The 20,978-nt window shown below is 41.2% G+C and overlaps 3 protein-coding genes across 4 annotated transcripts in view; 2 read left to right on the top strand and 1 right to left on the bottom strand.

The window, feature by feature from the left end:
* The window catches only part of LOC105701415 (telomerase reverse transcriptase), a 42,713-nt gene extending 40,338 nt beyond the window's left edge, over positions 1–2,375 (top strand). The window contains exons 11-12 of the mRNA XM_023433116.1: positions 1,911–2,107; positions 2,367–2,375. Coding sequence (XP_023288884.1) covers positions 1,911–2,107; positions 2,367–2,375 — 206 coding nt within the window. The remainder of the gene's footprint in view (positions 1–1,910; positions 2,108–2,366) is intronic.
* A 10,892-nt stretch (positions 2,376–13,267) lies between these two features.
* Positions 13,268–14,844, bottom strand: LOC105699000. The gene is made up of 4 exons (XM_012423679.2): positions 14,474–14,844; positions 14,104–14,298; positions 13,710–13,979; positions 13,268–13,622 (listed from the first exon to the last, which is right to left on the bottom strand). The coding sequence occupies exons 1-4, from the start codon at positions 14,590–14,592 to the stop codon at positions 13,358–13,360; spliced, it is 849 nt and encodes a 282-aa protein (XP_012279102.1). The 5' UTR covers positions 14,593–14,844; the 3' UTR covers positions 13,268–13,357.
* Positions 14,845–15,334: 490 nt separating this feature from the next.
* LOC105699004 (speckle-type POZ protein-like A) lies at positions 15,335–17,594 on the top strand. 2 transcript variants are annotated; one of them, XM_012423686.1, is made up of 2 exons: positions 15,335–15,489; positions 15,577–17,594. In XM_012423686.1, the coding sequence occupies exon 2, from the start codon at positions 15,588–15,590 to the stop codon at positions 16,746–16,748; it is 1,161 nt and encodes a 386-aa protein (XP_012279109.1). In that variant the 5' UTR covers positions 15,335–15,489; positions 15,577–15,587; the 3' UTR covers positions 16,749–17,594. The 2 variants fall into 2 exon arrangements, with proteins under 2 accessions (XP_012279109.1, XP_012279108.1); XM_012423685.1 differs by having other exon boundaries at positions 15,574–17,594.
* Positions 17,595–20,978: the final 3,384 nt, after the last annotated feature.

The following is a 20,978-nucleotide window of genomic DNA, read 5'->3' as shown; positions in this document are numbered from 1 at the left end:
TTTAAGGGGTGAAACAACCCCCCAAAGTTTAGCGAAAAATCGGTTTTTTAAATATTTTTCGTAGGAGCAGTGGAGGGATTTCGACGAAACTTTGCATAAACGTATTCTGTATAAGGACGGTGGCAACACAATATTGTTTAGCAATGTTGCACCCCCTCAAGGGGGTGAACTACCCTTCAGGTGACAATTTTTTGTAATATCCATTAAACAAGCACTCCTACTTAAGTTCCACTTACGCGATGTGATTGCTCGCAAAAAATTAAGAAATACGTGTTTTTTGCTTTTTGCCAATAAACATTTACACATCGGTTGTAAACAATGAATGTAGGTGGTATTAGGGTATATCCCGACTACCTTTATTGGGTTATATCGTGACCAATTCATCGTACATAAGTCGTGTCAACGTGGTAATTCTTCAAAATGTCATTGATTTTCATCACATGCAATTATTTATAAATAAATTAAAAAATAGTTTCAGAGGCTAAAATTGTTTCGCAACGGATTCGACGATGCAGTCATCACCCGTTTCCAACTAGTAGCACAATCTCCGTGGTGAAACGATAAAATTGGATTTACACTGTTTTTACGAAAAAATAGAGTCTGCGATATTCGATACCTAAGGTACGGGAATAGTACGTTGAATCAAATCAAATTTGGAATCGTCTACGCCGACGTACGTTCTTATAAAGCCTGCACTGGATTCGATGCTGATCAGTTCTGATCAGGACTTCGTCCTTGTGAAATTATTTTGTCGACGTGCTACGATATATTTGTACGTAATGATTATAAATCCTATAAACGTGATCAACCTTTTGTTAGCTACGTTTCATTGTATCATCATATGTATTTAATGGAGACGGAAGTTAATCGACAAGAAATACTGTTAAAAGAATCTATTCAAACGATTCTTTTGGATAGTATATTCCAATTTAATTCGTTTGAGATTACTGATGATTCAACATTGGATTTTCAAGAACCTTTTCAAGCTCGGGAGGTTGAGTATGTTGAAGATGAAGAAGAGTGGACTGACGAAACGGTGCCACAACGTCTTCATCGCTTTGCCAAGACACAGCGGTTAACTTCGACTATAAAAAGAGAGTAGTAGAATTCTGGAGAAGTGGAAAGTCCGGCAATCTCAAATTTGCCACTGTCCAACAACGATTTAGGAAACTTTCTGATGCTCGTGAATTAAGAAGGTGGGCCAACCAAGTGGATGATAGAGGATGTCGAAAAGAAAAATTACTGTATGTCTCTACATCCACGCTGAACAAATTCCGAAACGCTACTGACGCTGGTTTTATAGTACATGACGCAGATATCCAAAAATGGGCTCTAGAAGCATGGGGACAACAGACAAACAACGACATGAGGTTTAAAGCATCGTCAAAATGGTTATATAATTTTAAAAAAGCTCATCGTATTGTGTCACGAAAAATAACGAAATTTATTACAAGGAAGACATTAGAAGACGGCGCCAATTTACAAAAAGTAACTAGTGAATTTCTAGACACTGTAAGACCACTGATAGCGCAGTACGGGGTCGAAAATGTGTATAATTCCGACCAAAGTGGATTTCAGCTAGAAATTCATTCGGGACGGACATTATCATATGAAGAAAAAAACAAAGTGGAAGGTGTTGTCCAATCAATTTCGTCGACAACGCATAGCTACACAATCCAACCAATAATTTCGTGTGATGGACGTTTACTATCACCGCTGTTGGTAGTGTTGAAAGAAGCAAGTAGCCAATTCGGACAGGTCGTGGAAAAAACATTGTTTCGTCCACAAAATATTTTTCCTTTGGCTTCGAAGTCTGGCAAGCTAACTTCAGGTAAAGACGCCTTAAACTTATTCCTTTAATTTATTAACTTGTATACTAGTAATAATTAATGCGATTAAAAAAATTTTAGAGCATTTTAAAACGTGGTTGAAGGATGTCCTCTACCCTAACATTAGTCAACAAAGCGTTCTTCTGCTTGACTCCTGGAGCGGACACTGCAGCGATACAATTGAAAAAACGAAACCTGCCGACAAAAACATTGTGGCAGTGATTATACCAAAGGGAACTACTGGTCGAATCCAACTTTTAGATGTCTATGGTTTTCGAGTATGGAAAAATGTTGTGAGGCGTTTTTCTGATATTGTCCTTTTACATAATTATGACGTTAACCTTCATTTACGGAATAATATCATAAAATTGCAATCACTCGTGCATAATCAGTTGTCTTCTCCTAGACATAAAAGCCTGTTTCAATATGCATGGTATAAAAGTGGTTATATCGATGAAAGATTAGAAAACTTCCCGAACCCGGTTAATTTTGCCTTTGAAAGATGTTCAGTTATGAAATGTAATGTTTGTGGTGCAGCAGCAATGATACGATGTTCTTGGTGCAAAAAAGCATTTTGTATAAAGCACTTTTTTCACGAATACCACTACTGTAATAAATATTGTAGGAGTATTTTTAACGTAGAGTCCCTCGAGTGTTAATATGGGTAATATTCAAAGCTTATTACAACAAAGTATGCGGTAGTTCAACGAAGAGATCGGCGTTGGATGCGACGAGTCTCCAAGAGCTCCGTTTTTCGAATGTGCTGATTCCTCGTCCCTTCGAGCTCTCATCTTCCGTCGCCTCTCAAGGGCTGGGTCATCCTTGCCCTCGCGTTGTTTATATCTTCTCAAGAGCTGCATGGGGTGACGTGGTCCAGAGGGAAAAGGAATGCGCCTTCATTCGGCCTCCCTGACCCGTGTGTCGTCCTCGGCACACTTTATCTCCACCTCTCATGTCCACCTGGAACTATATAAAATTCGCTGGTATTAGCATTGACGTGAGATCCTCGGAACCTGGAACGGTAGTGTTCACAACCCGGAACATGTCCGCAATTTCAGCCATCCTCAAGTCTTGCCCAGCTGGCCCGGACCCCGGTCAACAGCCTTGCTGGACGCCACCTGCAGCACGAGCACCTGACCGGAGGCTCTCTCGGCTAGAAGCGACCCAACTCCACGGCAGTTTGGCGTCGGCCTTGCCGGTGGTCTCTAACCCGTACCTCCTTGCCATCGGACCACGCTCGAGTCCCACCGACTCGCGGCCTTCCCGTGGCTCCGGTCTACGCCGCGAGGCCCCTTGACACTTGGCCCACGCCACAAGGACCAAGCTAGAGCGCCTCGTAGACTTGACCGAACCGTTCTCACATGGCACCAGTCTCCGCCACAGGCCTCGTACCACCCGGTTCGCGCCACCGGCACCGAGCTAGAGCACCTCGTGACTTGACCAACAACGGTTTTCTCAAGGCACCGGCCTACGCCATGGGTCCCGTACCACCCGGTCTGCGCCTCCAGACCCGAGCTAGAGACCCCATGACTCGGCCAACGACGACCCCAGCCTGTGACGTCGCTCGTGTCATTCTTGCCGCCTCGAGACCTCCAGCAGCGCTGCATCCGGCCACGTGGTAGTTCAATTACCGATGGTCCTTCGGAATTTTACTCCAGCGCACTCATCGGTCTCGTACGGTCCATTACGGTCGAACCTTGGCTCCACCTCGGTCGACCTCGACTCCGACCCCGACCGTGTTTTCCTTCCTCAACCTATAGAGGAGAAAGATTAGGCTCGGGTGACAAGAATCTTACCTTGCTCTACTCAAGAGCGTCAAATGTGATCCATCGACGTAAACTGTCGACCGCAACGACACTCTTCTGCCCCTTGGCTTTTCGCAGTTGCCGCAGGTCTTCGACCTCGTACCGGTCGTTGGGAAGTACAGCCGTGACCTTAAATGGCCCCTTAGCCTTGGCCACCAACTTCCGACTCTGTCCCGTCGCCGCTGGGTTGGCAGCCACCATTACTACGTTTCCTACGTCGTAGCGCGGCGCCTTACATCTCTTGGCGTCGAACTGCGCCTTCTGCCGAACCTGCTCGGCATCCGTGGCTCGTTTAGCTTCCTTGCGAAGCTCTCGGAGGTCCACCTGGTCCAGGGACGCCTGAATTCCGGCGATCAGCGCCGAATCCGCTGCACTACGAGGCTTGAACCCATACAGTAATTGTACCGGACTCTTTTGAGTCGTACGATTAGTAGCGTTATTAATCGCACTTTGGACCTGCTTGACATACTGGTCCCATTTGTCCTCCGGCGACCCTGCACTAGTAGCGGCGAGCGAATTCAAAAGAGTCCGATTTACTCGCTCACATTGTCCATTTGCCCTGGGTGTTACCACGGCGTTTAGAATATGTTTTGTCCTGAGCTTTCGCACGAATGCTGCGAAGCGATGGGACGTGAAGGCAGTTCCTCGATCACTTATGATTCGGGATGGAACTCCAAATATGGCGAACAATTGATCAAGTGCTTTGATCACCCATTTCGTCTTTGTATCTCGGACAGGCTCGAGAACCCAAAATTTTGTAAACCCGTTCACAATGACTAAGATTTGCGTGTTCTTCCGTTTGCTCCGAACAAATGACCCCACGTGGTCTAAATGCAGGGTATGGAACGGGACGGAGACCTTCTCAATGGGGTGCAAGAGTCCTGGCTTTCGTCCCGAGGTTGACTTATAGTACAAACAATTCAGGCAAGCTCGAACATACTTGGAGACGAACCGACGCATTTCGGAGAACCAGTAATTTTCCCTAACCTTTTCTAAAGTCCTTTCAAGTGCGAAGTGGCCCTGATCATCGTGGCACATCTTAACGACGTTAAAACGTGCCATCCGTGGAACCACCCACTTGTTTCCTGATTCGGTTTTTCGAAAAACTACTCCGCCCTTAAGGTCATAATTTTCAAAATATTGCTTCGTATCGGGTTGAATTCCTCCGGCTTCCAAGATCCGTCGTATCACCATGATACGCGGATCTTGTTCCTGTACGGTCTTTATCCATTCTCCCTCGGTAATATCTATAAGCAAGCAATCTACGGGATTTCGGCTAAGGTAGTCCACGTGAGTCGATTGCGCGCCTGGACGGTACACGACGTCAAATTCGTAATCTTGCATGTACGCCCACCATCGCGCTACTCTAGGATGAATGTCTTTCTTTTCGGCAGTCGCTCTTACCGCACTGCAATCGGTAACTACGGCGAATTTAATCCCCAAGAGATAAACTCGAAAGACTTTTAATGCGGTTACTACTGCAAGTGTTTCTAAATCAAACGAGTGATATTTCTGTTCGTCTACCGTCGTTTTCCGACTATAATAAGAGATGACCTGTTTTTCCTTGCCCCTTTTCTGAATTAGGATAGCCCCTAGTCCGATCGCGCTCGCGTCCGTGTGAACCTCCGTTTCAAGTGCCGGGTCGTAAATAGCTAAGACCGGCCTGTCACAGAGCGTCTGTTTGATTTCATCGACCGCCGCGCGATGCTCTGGTCCCCATATCCAACGAGTGTCTTTACGTAATAAATTTGTCAGTGGAGCCACTTTTCGAGCAAAATTTGGGACGAACTTTCTAAAGTACCCTGCCAGGCCTAGGAATTGTCGCACCTCCTTGACGCGGGTCGGGTACGGTGCCCTTTTTATGGCGTCAACTTCGTTTGTCCCCGGGCGCACCCCGTCGGCCGACATTTCTCGACCTAAACAATCAGTCTTCCTTTGGAAAAAACTACATTTAGCGAGATTGAGGGTGAAACCGTGCCTCTTGAGGACCTGAAGAATTATTTCTAAATTTCTAAATCCCTCCTCGAGATCGTTAGACGGAATCAAAATATCGTCTATGTAAACGACCGCAGTCGTAAACCTCAAGTCCCCTAGGGCAGTATTTATGGCCCTTTGGAAAACGGACGGCGCGTTAGCTAACCCAAACGGCATGCGTAGGAATTCGTACTGGCCGTCGGGGGTGATAAATGCGGTCGCTTCGACGGAACTGGAATGCATCGGAATTTGATAGAATCCCGACGTGAAATCGAGGGAGGTGAAATTAGATTTGCCACCCAGGCGGTCTATTTGATCATCAATTAATGGGAGAGGATATTTATCGCGCTTAGTAATTTTGTTAAGGGCCCGGTAATCCACGCACATGCGCGCCTCACCATTTTTCTTTCGGACCAGCAACACCGGGCTCGCGTATGGCGAGCGGCTCTCCCGAACAATGTCATTGGCCCCTAATTCCGAAACAAGTCTTTTGACCGTTTCGCGTTCGGACAGCGACATTCTATACGGTCGATGGTAAACCGGCTCATCGCTAAGGAGGTCGATTTTAATCTCCGTAACGTTCGTTTTCCCGATTTCATCGATTTTCATTGATACGCATATTCCATATTTATTAAGAAGCTCGATCAGTCAACGCTCGCTCCCCGAATCTAGCCCCGGACAGTACACGTCCCTTGCCGCGATTGTCCTGACGGACTTCGATTCGACTAAATGGACATTCAGTGGCTCTGGTTGGACGATTAACATTAACCCTGATGCCTCCGCGATAGCTTTCACCCCTGGGTAAGTCAGAATATCGCGACCTACTAGAATGTCCCGCGTAAGTTGCTCGTCGCGAACTACGTAGAATTCGTTGTCGAAGTCAATACCGTCGATCGTCAGTCCTGCCCTGGCGCGGGCAATAGGCCTGACCGTCGCGTAATTAAAACCCGAAAGGGTTTCGCGTGCCGCTGTTAGATCAAGCTTTAAGGTTCTCGCTCTGCCCTCTCTAACAATCGAGCAATCACTCCCCAGATCGACGATGCATTCGGCTTGCACCCCGTTTACGATACAGGTCTTAATCGGTTTTCGGACTTCTACTTTCTCCGACGGTGGGACTGCAGGGTGCTGGGTGACTAGTCAAATAGCCCTATCGCGTTCTTTCTCGTTTCGTTTTTGGAAACAACGCTCTTCGGTATGCCCTTTCTTATGGCAAAATCCGCAGGTCGGTGGGCCGTTCGCGTTCCCTTGGGTTTCTCGTTCCTTAACTACGGCTTCGCGCTCCTTAACTTCCGGACAGTTTGCCTTAAAATGTCCAGGCTTACCGCATCCATGACACGTCGCCACTTTTCCGCGCGAATCTCTAACTCTCTCGATCTTCGCGTCTTGCGTGACTACGCGCTTTGCACCCTTACCTACCGAATTTTGCGCGGTGAAAACACTGAGGCATCAATTCAGGTCCGCAATAGTTTTATGGCGCGCCGCTATGACGGTAGTACGAATGCCCTCATCATGGATTCCATGCGCTACATACGAAACAAGTTTATTTTCCGTTAAGTCAAGTCGTAATTTGGTTAGTTTTCCCACCTTCGTGAAGCATTACGTTTGAAGGTCCTGACCGGGCGTGCTCTTGTATTCTACAGCTTCTGCGAGAAGCGTCCCAAAATCTATGTCTCCCGGAAACTGCCTGGTTAATGCGGCCGCGAATGCCGTCCAAAAAAGCTGCGACCCCGCGATCACCTGATCGTATCACCCCCTTGCGTTACCCCGCAATTTGCAGACGGCTAGATAGAGCTTCGCCCTTTCGTCCCAATCGTAAAGGATCGCGCCCGTTTCCACCCTTTCTAACCATTCGGTAACCACTAATTTACTCGGGTCAAATTCCGGCAAAAACTTTTCGTTTAGATAATGATTCGACCGCTTCGAGCCTGCGGCTACGATACCTGAAATGGCTTCGGCCAGCATCGCGATGTCTGAGCTACCGCTCAACCGGCTGCTGGATGCGGATCGGTGTCACTTCCGTGGCCTGTCTTCCTCCCTGTAGGCGTTCTCCTCCCGGTAAATGTCCTCGTCCACACGGGCACTTTCCATGTTTCGGAGCGGGCAGGATAGGTCACAAGTCACTACACCAACTGTTGTCACCACGCGATCCAAAATTTCAGTCTCTCTCTTTTCTTTTCTTCCTCTCGCGTGTGGTCGTGCGTGTATCCCACTTCTGATTTGTAGGAGTATTTTTAACGTAGAGTCCCTCGAGTGTTAATATCGGTAATATTCAAAGCTTATTATAACAAAGTATGCGGTAGTTCAACGAAGAGATCGGCGTTGGATGCGACGAGTCTCCAAGAGCTCCGTTTTCCGAATGTGCTGATTCCTCGTCCCTTCGAGCTCTCGTCCTCCGTCGCCTCTCAAGGGCTGGGTCATCCTCGCCCTCGCGTTGTTTATATCTTCTCAAGAGCTGCATGGGGTGACGTGGTCCAGAGGGAAAAGGAATGCGCCTTCAATATGATCAGTAATATTAAATAATCTCCTGCTTTATAGAAAGATGTAAAAAATATTCTCTTATAACTTCCTGTTGATTAATTTCAGAATTAATATTTATATTCCGAAATTCGGAGGTCCTGGCGAGCCGTGGAGCTCATTGTCCAGGATACTCCGAGTGTCGCCGGTACTACCGATAACCGCTCTTCTCCCGTGGCCGCCGACGCCCTGCTCTCGTCCCGTGGTTGGATTGCCACTGACTTGGTGAGCAAACCCACGATGGGGTTTAGTCAAAATTCGTTTCCGCTCAAAATTGTGTGATTTGTATCCTCCTCGACACGCGACCCATCGTCCGGCACTTTTCGGCCGCGTGCGCCGGAGGTCTCGTAATTCGTAAATCGGTGATTCGTCGCGGGGAATTCTCGTGCGAAATATGTATGTCCCGTGAGTGTGATCCCGCGGCTTTTGATTATGAATCCTCGCTCCCGGAGCCGGAATTGGCGGGCCGCGGACCGAGCTTTTGAGTAGGACTCGTCGCTCCCGGAGCCGGAATTGGCGGGCCGTGGACCGAGCGGAGTCCGAGCGGGCGTTGTGCCCTGGAGGGCTGGCGTGGCCGCCCGTCCCGTGGAACCATGAGGTTCCCGTCTTAAAGTAGCGTGCCGGCGGGATCCAGAAGTTTGATGTCTTGCGTACCGTATCGGATGTTTCCAAATTATGATCGCGAATAAAGAACTACCGTGCCGTCTCACTAAATATTTGGTTATCGTGTTCTTTCTTTTTACGGTCTGTCCTCCCAGTACCCTTCACGTTATAGGGACCTCGACCCCCCCGCCTCTACCGTGCCGTGGAAAGTCGGAAGGACTTCCACGGGGCTGAGTAGCCGGTGATCGGGGCCGTTTTTCGCCTCGCGACGTCGGCCATGCCCTTGCCGGGAATCCGCGGGCCGCGGCGCGCTTCTCGCGCCTGGCGCCCTGATACAAATAAAAAACGGCCCTGCGGGTGTCGGGCAAATTCCCTCCGGCCGATCTCGCGGAGAGGCGATCCACCTGCGGACCCCGATCCTTCCCCCCGTTTGCCAGCGCGCCCCGGGTACAAGAAAACGCGTTGCAGTACATATATAGATATATGTAATTTGGTAAGTAGAATGTACACTGGCGGACAAGAATGCCTTCCTCCTGTATATGGCGCCGCCAGGTGGTGGGGTCGGGTACCACGAAATGCAGCAGCGGCAAGTTTAAATCGGAGAGAAGGCTATAGTGAATGTTTATAAGAAATTTGATGTTTGTAAATAAAATAAATTATAGGAAACGTAATAAAAGTTGATTCTGTAACGAATTTCATATATTTTATAAATTTCATTCCGTAACCGCCTACCGGAACGTAAAAATTATACGTTCAAGTTCGAATTGACAAAGGTTTATCAATTTATTAGTGAATCAGCTGGCAAACCCTTTGCATTAAAGTTTAAACAGTACTCGTAATATAACAAATTCCGTTAATTAATCTTTATTCCATCAGTTGAAATAGTAAAACTTGCATTATCTCAATTTGCGGACGTGGGATACAACGCGCATACGTTCTATACATATCTATTATATTCTCGCGCAATTGGATAAACGAAAATAAAAAATAAATAAATAAATGTAATACGTTTCGTTATTTCATGTATCCGAAAGAAGATTTCCCATGCGTATAACTACATACACGCGCACACAATATATTTCTTTGAAAATTTCGCCGCATTATTTATTACTCCGCCCGGACGGACTAACATTCGAGCATAGCACGAAATTATTCATTCCTATAACACGTATCATAACGGAGAATGAAGGAGGACGATTGAGAACCCTCGCTCTTCGTCCTGATTGGTGCAATCATGCGGCGGGAAGGCTCGAAGAGTGACAATCTAGGCTGAAGAACGAGCGCGGGCAAGACATCGGCGAGCCATGAACCACGTGGACGCGAGCGTGTCGGGGCAGAGAGGCAGGATCCCCTCTCCCCCACCGGTAAGCCATTCCTGTCACTTCGGGATACCGGCGATTCATATGTCTGTCTCAAACCGGGGAATGGGATGGCGAATCAAAACGGCCATCTCTCTCGGACGCACGCTCTCGAGAACGGAAAATGAAGGACAGACAGTGTGCGTCACGCCTCCCCGCCCCGCGGACCCATGAATCGCCGGCGTTCGGCCGGGCCGGACTTCGGATGGGTTTCCGGCGCTCCTCCTTCGCGATTATGCCTTTAACCGAGGACCTCGGTTAGAAAATCGGGTCCTTGTGAATCGTCAGCGTAATTCCACGAACTAAATATCAAAGGAGTACCGCGTTATTAATTGTTAAATCTTTTCAAGTAGCCGAATTGCTCTGAAATACGGCGCAATGAGATTCCGTATCAAGACGTTTGAAATAATATCCCGAATAATGCCCGCCGCTCTTAATTTGGAATCATTCAATTCTTCCACTTTATGCGACAAATGGTTCTTCATGAATACAAAAATACTTGTAAAAAACGTGAATACGCCATTAAATTAATTATTTAATTGATAAGATAACCGATTCGTTAACCCCTGCATGTATTTATGAATTAAAATGGTCATCTCATTATTTCCGCTGCAACTATTGCCATCGACGATTACGCGCATGGTTTCGCACTTGATCCCTGTAGAACAGGAGATATTGCGTATCGAGGAGCGCGAGAGCGCGTTTGAATTTGCCCGCCGTGTCACCTGGTGTCTTGACAGAAGAGCGTTACACTGAACTCCCGTCGATGGTTGCCTCCTGGTCCGCAGTGCCCTCTCCGGCCGCGCAGCGTACCAGCGGCGGGAGCAGCGCGGAATTCGAATCGCTCGAGGGGCAGAATGGATTTCCTAAAGAAAATAAATATTTATAAACAAAAACAATTAATGAAAATTATTTTAGTATTACTGTGGAGCGTCCCTGACCCACCTAACGTAGTTTTTGTAAAATAATAATTTACAGAATTTTATAAAGAATATAATAGAACATGTTCTATTAAATGTTAACAAGTTTCTTAGTGATTCAATTGTTCCATTCACTGAACCGAAGTTAGAATATTATCTTAGCTTAAAAGAAATAGTTTCTAAATATATATACAGTGAAACACCGTCGGAAAATTTACGAAGCATCAACTATCGGACATAGAAACGAAATCGTGATTTCATGCCTCTTATATATTTACGTTCTACACCATTCTTCGTATTCCTCGAATAAATGGACACCTGTAAATCATTAAATAAGCATGTAAATGAGCACCCGTAAACATAAGAAAGAGTTTTTTTATCCGAGTTGTTTATAAACGCAAATCGGAGTAACTCTTAGGAATTGAATTCATTCGAAATAGGTATCCAAAACGTAAAACCCCATTTCCACTTCGTATTTGAACTAAGAACAATAAACCATTATGGATTTCCAATTTTAAATAGATTTTGAATCTATTTCCATTTGAAATTAAATACTTCCAGAGAAAGGAGAATATTAGAAAAGAATCGATCAAAAAGATACTTGTTCTATCACCTGAATCAACACTGGAAAAGGTTAAACAACACGCGTAACTCGAAATAGCCACATTGTCAAAAACTAATGAAATTAAATTGTTTACTTGCATTTTAAATACATGTTGGATTCCAGGCGTTAGACACTTTTATTCCTCCGAGTTTACAGATCAGTGTTCGGATGGTCGGAGAGACGATGAATTTCGCAGAAGTGAGAGTGTCGAAGCGTGTCGGTCTGTAGCTCGCAGCGTCTTAAATATACCCTGAGTCCGCCGTTAGGGTGGTAACTAAAGATGGGCATGGCCAATAGTATTACAGAAAAATTGATGAAACTACGAAGATGAGAATTTCTAAGGATCTAGAGCAGTGGGAAACTATTTCGGAAAACAAGATTGTAAAAGTGGAAATCTCGGCCGTAAATGAAGATGAATGGCAGCAAAAACGTTGAGTAAGTGTCATAGTAAGGGTCATTGCAAGGTTCTGAAGGTCCAGGGACTTACCCGATAGTTTTTGCAGAAAAGGGGCTCGTGGTTTTTAGGAAGGGAAAGTTTGGGTCCGAGTGACTCACAAATTGTCGTCATCGAACACCTCCCCCGTTTAGATTGAAAACGGTAATTTCAATGTTAAGGTGCTTAAGTCCAAAACAATTATGATAGCGAGGACTGTCTATGCTATGACCTGTAATACAATATTCGAGTGACAACTATAATCGTCTATGGTAAGAAACACGAAGTAAGGACTAAGTAGTACATTCTAAATCTACACAAATAATCAAATTAAAACGTAACACTTAGGAATACTTCCCAGTCAATCTGATTTCACACAAGAGGTTAGTACAAATCTATAAGGGTGTTGTACACCTTCGGTGGTATCCGACTGTTCGCTTTGCAGGTGGGGGTAGTTCGGACGTTCCAGATCCATCGGAGTCATCGGAAGTAATGGCAACAGCTTCTCGTCTGGAGTTATATGTGACTGTGTCTCGTGACGATCACATGGTGTGGGTGATCAAGAAGGGTTCCTTCATCCTGTTGGTAATAATTTCGTCGAATTCGTCGAGCTTCTTAGAGGCGTATCTTAAGTCAGATAGGTCTACGTTAGTATTAGTGGTTTCGATTTTCTCGACGCCAGGTAGGCGGGTACAGCAATTGTTGTCGATGATGCTGAGTGTAGGGACATGGTACGTTAAGGGCGCTCACCACTCCAGCGGTTTGCAGAGTCTCACGNTCCATCTCTCTTAATCTTATGGCGATATATAGTGATTGCATTCTTTCTTTCTCTTACACCCAATACTCGCCTTTCTATATGCGTCTCTCTTCTTCCCGTACGTGAGATAAAGTTGGATAACACGTGCGATCTCTTTTACCCCCACTTCTGGTTTCTTAGCCATCTTTTAGAGCATCAAGCGCTAACATAGGATCTGGGCTTCAGTGGGGTAACGCTCTAATCGGAGAAATTAAATGGTGTTTGCAGCGCCATCTGACCTAGTAGACGGAAGTGAAGAACTAATTTTGCGCTTGCGCGTTACTCATTAACCAATGACATCTGTATTATTTCTTCAGAACCCTGTAGTACCCTGGTGACAAATATGATTTTCATTTTTTACTTTCTACTCAACCTACCTTCTTCTGTTTATTTAATATTTTCATACGTCTTAATCATCAAAATTTTAAATAATTTATAAATACGTACAAAACTGTCTATCATTACTTAATGAATAATTATTAAATACATATCAATAACAAGCGTACATAATTTTCAGATATTTACTTTTTTTTCTGTAATTTAGCTAAAAGATGTTGCAATGTATGGACCTTCGTTTGTAGTCTTTTTACCTGCTTTTGGGAAGATGCCAACTTCCATTCATATTCACGCAATTTACTCACAGCTAGCTGGAAACATTGATGTGCCCTTCGGGGAGTTGAAAAATGCTCTAGTTTGCAATCACTGACTCTTGCAGGATGCCAAATGTTGTCATCTCGTTTTGGAGTACCAGTTTGTGTCAACACAGATGTAGTTACGTCAGCGTTTCTAAAGAAAAGCATAATACATTTTATAATTAATTATTCATTTGAAACTTGAAAACTTGTATTTTTACAGTTGAAAATTTGTTATTACTGAAACGAAGTAGGTTCCAAATGATCTTCAGATGAAACTTCTGGGTAATACATGGGTGTAAATACTTTCTCTTCGGTAATACTGTCTTCTTCAAAATAGGCTGAAGGATCTATATCTTTGGTATCCATTACTTCCGTATGACGAACTTCACTAGTCTCCAGTGTATTATGGTCTCTGAGTTCCTCAATAGATGATGACTTTTTAATTTCAATTTCGCTACTATCACTGGATTCAGATGAAATCATTGATTGTAATGATTCAGCTCGTAATCTAAACAAACAATTGAATTACAATATTATTTGATGTAATAAGCATTCTTAAATACCTTATACTCTTTGCTCAAATTCAGTTCTCAACTAAGATCATGGATCAAATTCAAATGTGAAAAACATACCTGTCAAAATATTGTTCCCCTTCGGATAAAAATAAAGTGGGAATTGCTAATGAATTTAAAACCCTAGTTCCACGTCCTGTTTCATAAAAGCTATCTAAGGTAAAGTGTCTTGAACAGATCTTCATTGATTCAGTCGAACCTTCGATGTTACAAGCAGCCTTCCACAATTCTCTTCTTATTTTATCTTGCGGAAATCTGAAACATTGATACTGCTCAATTATTCTGTACATACGTATTCATGTGTATTCTACAGAATATACACATTGTCTATACTAATAATACTCATTGGCAGCTATAATTCAAATTACTCAACTTAATTGTTAGACAAAACATTCTTACACTACATTATATTAAATAAACCTTTGCTTACGAATGAAAAGATGCGCTATAATTTTTATTATGAATAGTATTGCAAACAATGCATTTCGTAACCATTTTAAGGTTATGTAACTCTAGTTGCTCTGTAAACAAAAAGCTCATAGAGTTCATAGGTTTGTTGCGTTCTTCTTTTTCTTCTTCTTTCGTATATTGGATTTCGGCCCAGTACCACGATTCCTCCGCTTTGCTTCTTTAATTGTTATAATTCTTGTTTTGTTTCTTGATTGCAGTCTTCTCTTTTCTCTGACTGATCTTTAGTTTCTTTCGTCACTTCGTCTTGCTTCGTCTCTACTGGTCTCTACTGACAAAGAATTCAGAAGTCCCATAGAAGCTGATAGAAGCCCAGCAGGGAGCTGACACTCGCATGTTATTCTTCGAGACTAGTGTTTGCAGCGACCTCTGGATCAATAGTACCGGAAGTATGAACTAGCAAATTTCCCGCCATATATTTAAATTGAATGAAATTCAGAAACTGTTATTTAAGAAAAAGTGATCTAATATTACTGTAAATTTTGCAGTTAATAAGGTTAGGTAACTTATTAGCTGNAATTGAATCACTAAGAAACTTGTTAACATTTAATAGAACATGTTCTATTATATTTTTTATGAAATTCTGTAAGTTATTATTTAACAAAAACTACGTTAGGTGGGTCAGGGACGCTCCACAGTAATACTAAAATAATTTTCATTAATTGTTTTTGTTTATAAATATTTATTTTCTTTAGGAAATCCATTTTGCCCCTCGAGCGATTCGAATTCCGCGCTGCTCCCGCCGCTAGTACGCTGCGCGGCCGGAGAGGGCAGTGCGGACCAGGTGCAAGCCATCGATGGAGTCCAGTGTACTCATAGATACCGGTGTTTATTGTTTCTAATTGGGGAATTTAACGGTTAACTTATCTGCATTATTCAATACCCTCTTTATCTGGCAGCCTTTTAACCTTTTCTTTTATAAAGCCGCTAAAGTCGCTAAACAAAATTGTGTCGAAGAGTTTGCATTCGAATTAGCCGGTAAGTTGTGATTATTTAATCCGTATGCAGTAGAGTTAATTTCGATATTATTACTAATTTCGAACACAATTTCAAATATATGAGATGCTGGAGTAGAGATGGACACTTTCCGACTCGACAGTGACTCGGTGGGCAGCGTAAAATGCGAGAAAAAGTTGTATTCCCATGTCTGCACTATTGATGACTTCAGTTTAGTATTGCACACTGTAGGTGAGGTCACATCAGCCTCGTTCCCCGATGAGGACTCCTCTTTTCAATGGTACTTCCAACTACTTTATGACGCTTCCAAAGAGATGTTGTCGGTTTATGTAGTACCGCTTGAAGAGTCCAAGTCGGTTTGCTCAGTTCATAAGCACGGAGAAGACAGTCACTCTCCTACTAAGAAATGCGACAGTGCACTGCCACGTGTATTTTATAGAATGACTTTTTCGTATCGCAGCCAGGATGGCAAAATTGCTTGGACCAGAAGCGTCGATTCACAAGCTTGGATGTGCATCTCCAGTTTTTCTTGGAATATCACCAAGGTTCAACTATTACCTTTTACGGTCGATAGTAACTCCGATGCCATTACGGTCAAATGTGAATTTTGCCTGTTAACAAACATAATTTCTGATTGCAAAGAAAGAAGGTCCGATTGGGATGATTTAAAGGTCGATAAAAGTCCTTTCATGTACTTGTGGACGAGTGGACAGTTCAGTGACGTTGTATTAAAGGTCTCGAACAAGCAATTTCCTGCGCATAAGGCTATACTCGCTACACACAGTATTGTGTTTCGGAAGATGTTTGAGAGTGACATGGAAGAAGCAAAGAAAGATATGGTTGATATAACAGACGTGGAGGATCCTACATTGGTGGAGCTAATGCTCAAGTTTTTGTACCTCGGGCCTAGCAAAGATATAATGGACAGGGCTTTGGAATTAATATATCTAGCCGACAAGTACGACATTGAAACGCTGAAGACTACCTGCTCAAATGCTTTGTTGAAAGGTTTGACGGTAGAAAACTCGGTGGACACCGTCATCCTTGCCAGTCGGCATAGTTTAGAAGAGTTGAAATCTCAGGCCATTGACTTTATTGTCGAGAATCTGGATATAGTTATGAAAATTCCAAAATATAAAGAACTACTAACATACCCTGACATACTCAATGATATCATCCATAAGAATTTTAATACATATTTGGATCTGAGAGACATTGCCTGCAATGCTTTGGCTCAGAAAGTTAATAAAAAACTTCCCTACAAAGAATCTGTTCGTTAAAAGTGATATTCAAGATTTTTCAAATTATATCTTTATATTTTTACTACTTTGTTCTCTTGGCTCAAAGTTGCATGCCAAAAACTACACTGTTTATTATTATGTCAACAGGCAATAAGCATATCTGATTATTTTGTATTCTTCATGCAGGTTGCAGTATTGAGGTTATATTATCACCATGAAGTAACATAAGGACTTCTCGCTTCAATATGAAAAAGTAATTCCATGTTTCGTTAACAAGTCAGGAATACTAAAATGACCCTTTTCACTTGTTTTTGTTGCAAAATTGAATACAGCAAAGTGCACCGATTGGCTTGTAATGTTTTCTGCGTCATTTATGATGGCGATCTCTATTATCAACCAATTGACGACTAATGTGTATCCTTTAAACCAATCGAAGCATTTTTTTTTAATGCTATTTAGCAGCAAAGCACAATTTTTACTCAACATTTTTTCTGTCGCCCATAATAGCTATTTGCTTTTCTACAGATCAAAGCGTTTTGCTTGCATTTATGCAAAATTGCATGCATTGAAGTTTGATTCACACTCATTAGAGTTTTAAAACTGCATTTATCGATGCACTGTAATTAGAGCGATGGTATACCAAGAAAAAGGTGAATTTTCTTGACAGGAAAAGAAATTTTGCTTTGTAAGTTACATAAGTATCGTAGACCGATTCTTTCCAAATGTTTTGATAAAAAGAGTTGAACCAAAACATATTATGTTGTTTTTCATTTCGTTTCACGTATAAAAAAAAATATACATTGTATGCTCAAGAAATAATACTTTATATGTCATTTTTATATTTTGTATTTTTATAAGAATAAAATTAAAAATCAGTTGAACATTGTACATAGTTTCATTTAAGTCTACCAACTAAATTTTTTCTTTGTAATAATTAACCTTATCGGCATAAAATATGTTTAACGTATAGTTGAACACCGAGGACACTGGTTCACATTTTGTATTGCTTTCATTTCCATTCTCATCATTTAAAACATTGTTTGTAGAGGATTTTTGAAATCTGTACTTAACAATTACGAAGTTTAACAACATAAAGAAATATATAAGTATGTTTACTTAAATATTTTTTAACAGTGAACCACATTTTGTACCTTTCTTAATTTATAGACATCGTCGATATGATAATATTTGAATAAGAAACCTTGAATGTATAAAATCTACAAAAAGTAAGGTTAATGTATCGTCTTAAGTTATAGTAGTAAAACAGCTTCGAAGGACCTTTTTTCAGAGGGTCTCTCTTTGATCACAGAAAGTGCTCCGTATTAAGCTTTAGGGTGTTATAAAATTGTCATTTTATATACATAAAACGTCAAAATATTTATAAAACTTTTCTCAAAGCTGGGTGGACCGAATTATTTGGAACTACAACACGTGATTACGAAGGCCCTAAGAATGCGATGCACATGAAATATCACTATAAAAATATATGTATTCTCAGAGATGAGTTGGGAGATTGCTCACGTTTTTTTTTTTTTTACAAATAATTACATTTTCTCCTGATACCATTAACATTAACACCTTTATCATTAAATTTTCTTCCGATACCAGTTTTAACATTAACTCTTTTACTTTTGCAAATATTTAAATTTTCCACTGATGCCAATTATAACATCAATTTTTTTTCTTTGATGATATCTCAATTTTCTTCCAATACCAGCGTTAATGTTAAAACCGGTATTGGAAGAAAATTTAATTATAAAAGTGTTAATGTTATAACTGGTATCGGAAGAAAATTTAATTATAAAGGTGTTAATGTTAAAACTGGTATCAGAAGAAAATATAATTATCTGTAAAAGTAAAAGAGTTGATGTTATAACTGGTATCGGTGGTAATTTTAATTACTTGCAAAAGTAAAAGTAATGATGTTAAAACTGGTATTGGAAGATTTAATTATTTGCAAAAGTAAAAGAATTGGTTAAAATTGGTATCGAAAGAAAATTAAATATCATTTGTAACATAGACATGAGGACAGTATCGATTTACCAGTACTCCAAGCTGGAAGTGTGAATGTTAAAACTGGTATCGAACACAAATTGTAAATGGTATCGTAAGAAAATTAAAACTGGTGTCGAAAGTACACTACAAATTATTATAATTATAAATACGTGGAAAGTATCGAGTTACAAGTACATCAAGTTGAAAGTGTTAAAATGTTAAACTGTTATCAGAAGAAAATTGAGTTATATGTTAAAGTAAAAGAGAAGTTGAGATCAGAAAATATCAATACCAGTGCATCAATATCAAAGTGTCAATATTAAAATTGGTATCGAAAAGAAAGTGAATTAATTGTATATGATACAAAGGAAACGACATATCTGACAAGTAATACCTAAAACAATGACTATTTACGGAAAGAATGCTTCCTAATGGTGAGAAATTTGACGATGTTTGACATGAAGTTGATGTCATAAACGATGTTTATTTATTGATAGTTCAAAATTTGTTTAACTACCAGTAAAATAAATTTCTTCAGCTTAGAAGCTACGAATAACCATTCGACCAGTATGCTGGCATAGGCTGGCTCAGATTCTTGTCGAATCCAACTGCCTACATCAGTTGTTATTTTACACCCAACAATATCTTGATGGCACGCAAGCTGAAAAGAAAGCAGTGACAACAAAACTCCAAGAAGCCGAAATAGAAAGTAGAAAAATTCATACTACGCAGATTGTTGCTCTACGATTGGGTACATATAAGTTAATATCTTTATTTCTTACTCGACATGCTGCATAAATCTCTTTCATGCATTAACTCGTATTTGATACTAATAATTTTTTATAGGAGATCGAAATTCTGGAAGTGAAAATTGTGTCCTGCCATGAAAACGTTTCCACTCTACGTCAAAAGATTGAACAATTAATGAAGCAGAGCAACACGTATCAAAAAGTCGTAGCTGAAAAAGAAGAAACCATTAAAAAATTGCAAAATGAATTAACAGACCTCAATCGTATGCGTGATATAATCTTTGAACTTACCGCAAAACAAAAGGGCGATTTAAATGCAAGTTAATGAAACGTAACTTCGTAACATAATCTATTGTTTGAGAAGGGGATCAAGAGTGAATTAAAAAAATAAGTACCTTGACAGAACCGTGAATTTTATATTTTTTATATACAAGCCTTTTTTAATAGAAAATGACGGGAAATTCGAGTATAAGAGTGTCATTGCCCGAATGATCTACATCCATCGATTTTCAGAATATATTTGCTTGAGGAATACGTTCCCGCCGTTTTAATTACGTTACGTTACGTTAAAAACGGTGGGAACTTAATAGAGGTAGACTACGAGAGGGACCTTCTCTCTCTAAACTTCACCGGCAGTCCATTGAGTGCGTATAAAAATGATTTTGATGCATTATTGAAATTTAAATAGTGTGAATGGAAAAAAAATGCGCAGAAATTTCTCTTCCTTTTCAATGGGAAATTTATTTATTTTGAAACTATTACTTTGGTGTATTTTTTTTATTTTTTAGTCTTTTTCGCATTTGTAAAATGGTGCAGTCTTATGTTGATATAATAGGTTATAATGCAATTAACTAATTGTGATTTATGACTATTGAATACATCATGTGCAATATTATAGTCATCCATATTGCACAAATTGTTTGAATACTTGCTAGGTAATTTTTCTGAGAAGTAAATGTATATTTCTGATAAAAAGCCTGTCTTCGTTTCAGCGAATTATTTTCTCCGCCACTCAACAAATTTGGACGTTCTTTCCCATTTTGACTATTAATTAATGAGTAACCTAGATGAACTTTCTAGTGACCATTTAAACTCACAGCCAAAAATACATGCTTTCTCCTGAGTTTTCTATTTGATCGCATTTAAAGATTCTTTCGTGAATCCAGGTTTACCAACGAGGATCTCGTATCATCTTAAAATTGTTCTTCGGCGAAGTAACAACTTATTCAATACTTTTCTAATATAATTATATGCTTTCAATGACGGCTATTGCAATTTCACCGCAAATCGTCGTAATTCAGAGCCGAATTTTGCGTTTTGTATCCTAGTAAGATATTGGCACTATTGCTGCCTACAAATACAAAGTAATCGAAATATGGTAGAAAGTATATACACAAAAAAAAAGTAATATATAGATTTAATATATACTTTATATCCATTGATGCCATACAATTGAATAACAATAGCTTACCCTATTTATACTCATGAGATTATAATATTAATTTTTACGATTTTTTGTACAATT

Source organism: Orussus abietinus, unplaced genomic scaffold, assembly GCF_000612105.2.
Source record: "Orussus abietinus isolate OABI.00-Male unplaced genomic scaffold, Oabi_2.0 scaffold561, whole genome shotgun sequence".
NCBI classification, from domain to species: Eukaryota; Metazoa; Arthropoda; class Insecta; order Hymenoptera; family Orussidae; genus Orussus; species Orussus abietinus.
This window is presented reverse-complemented; position numbering and strand designations above follow the sequence as displayed.

Bases quoted from the DNA above. Each gene is read 5' to 3' on its own strand.
- LOC105699000 (XM_012423679.2), bottom strand. From the start codon at position 14,592: ATGAACTCTATGAGCTTTTTGTTTACAGAGCAACTAGAGTTACATAAC. The intron at 13,980-14,103 runs GTATGTTTTTCA...TTGTTTGTTTAG, and splicing joins GGGGAACAATATTTTGACAG to ATTACGAGCTGAATCATTAC. The intron at 13,623-13,709 runs GTAATAACAAAT...GCTTTTCTTTAG, and splicing joins TTGGAACCTACTTCGTTTCA to AAACGCTGACGTAACTACAT.
- LOC105699004 (XM_012423686.1), top strand. From the start codon at position 15,588: ATGGACACTTTCCGACTCGACAGTGACTCGGTGGGCAGCGTAAAATGC.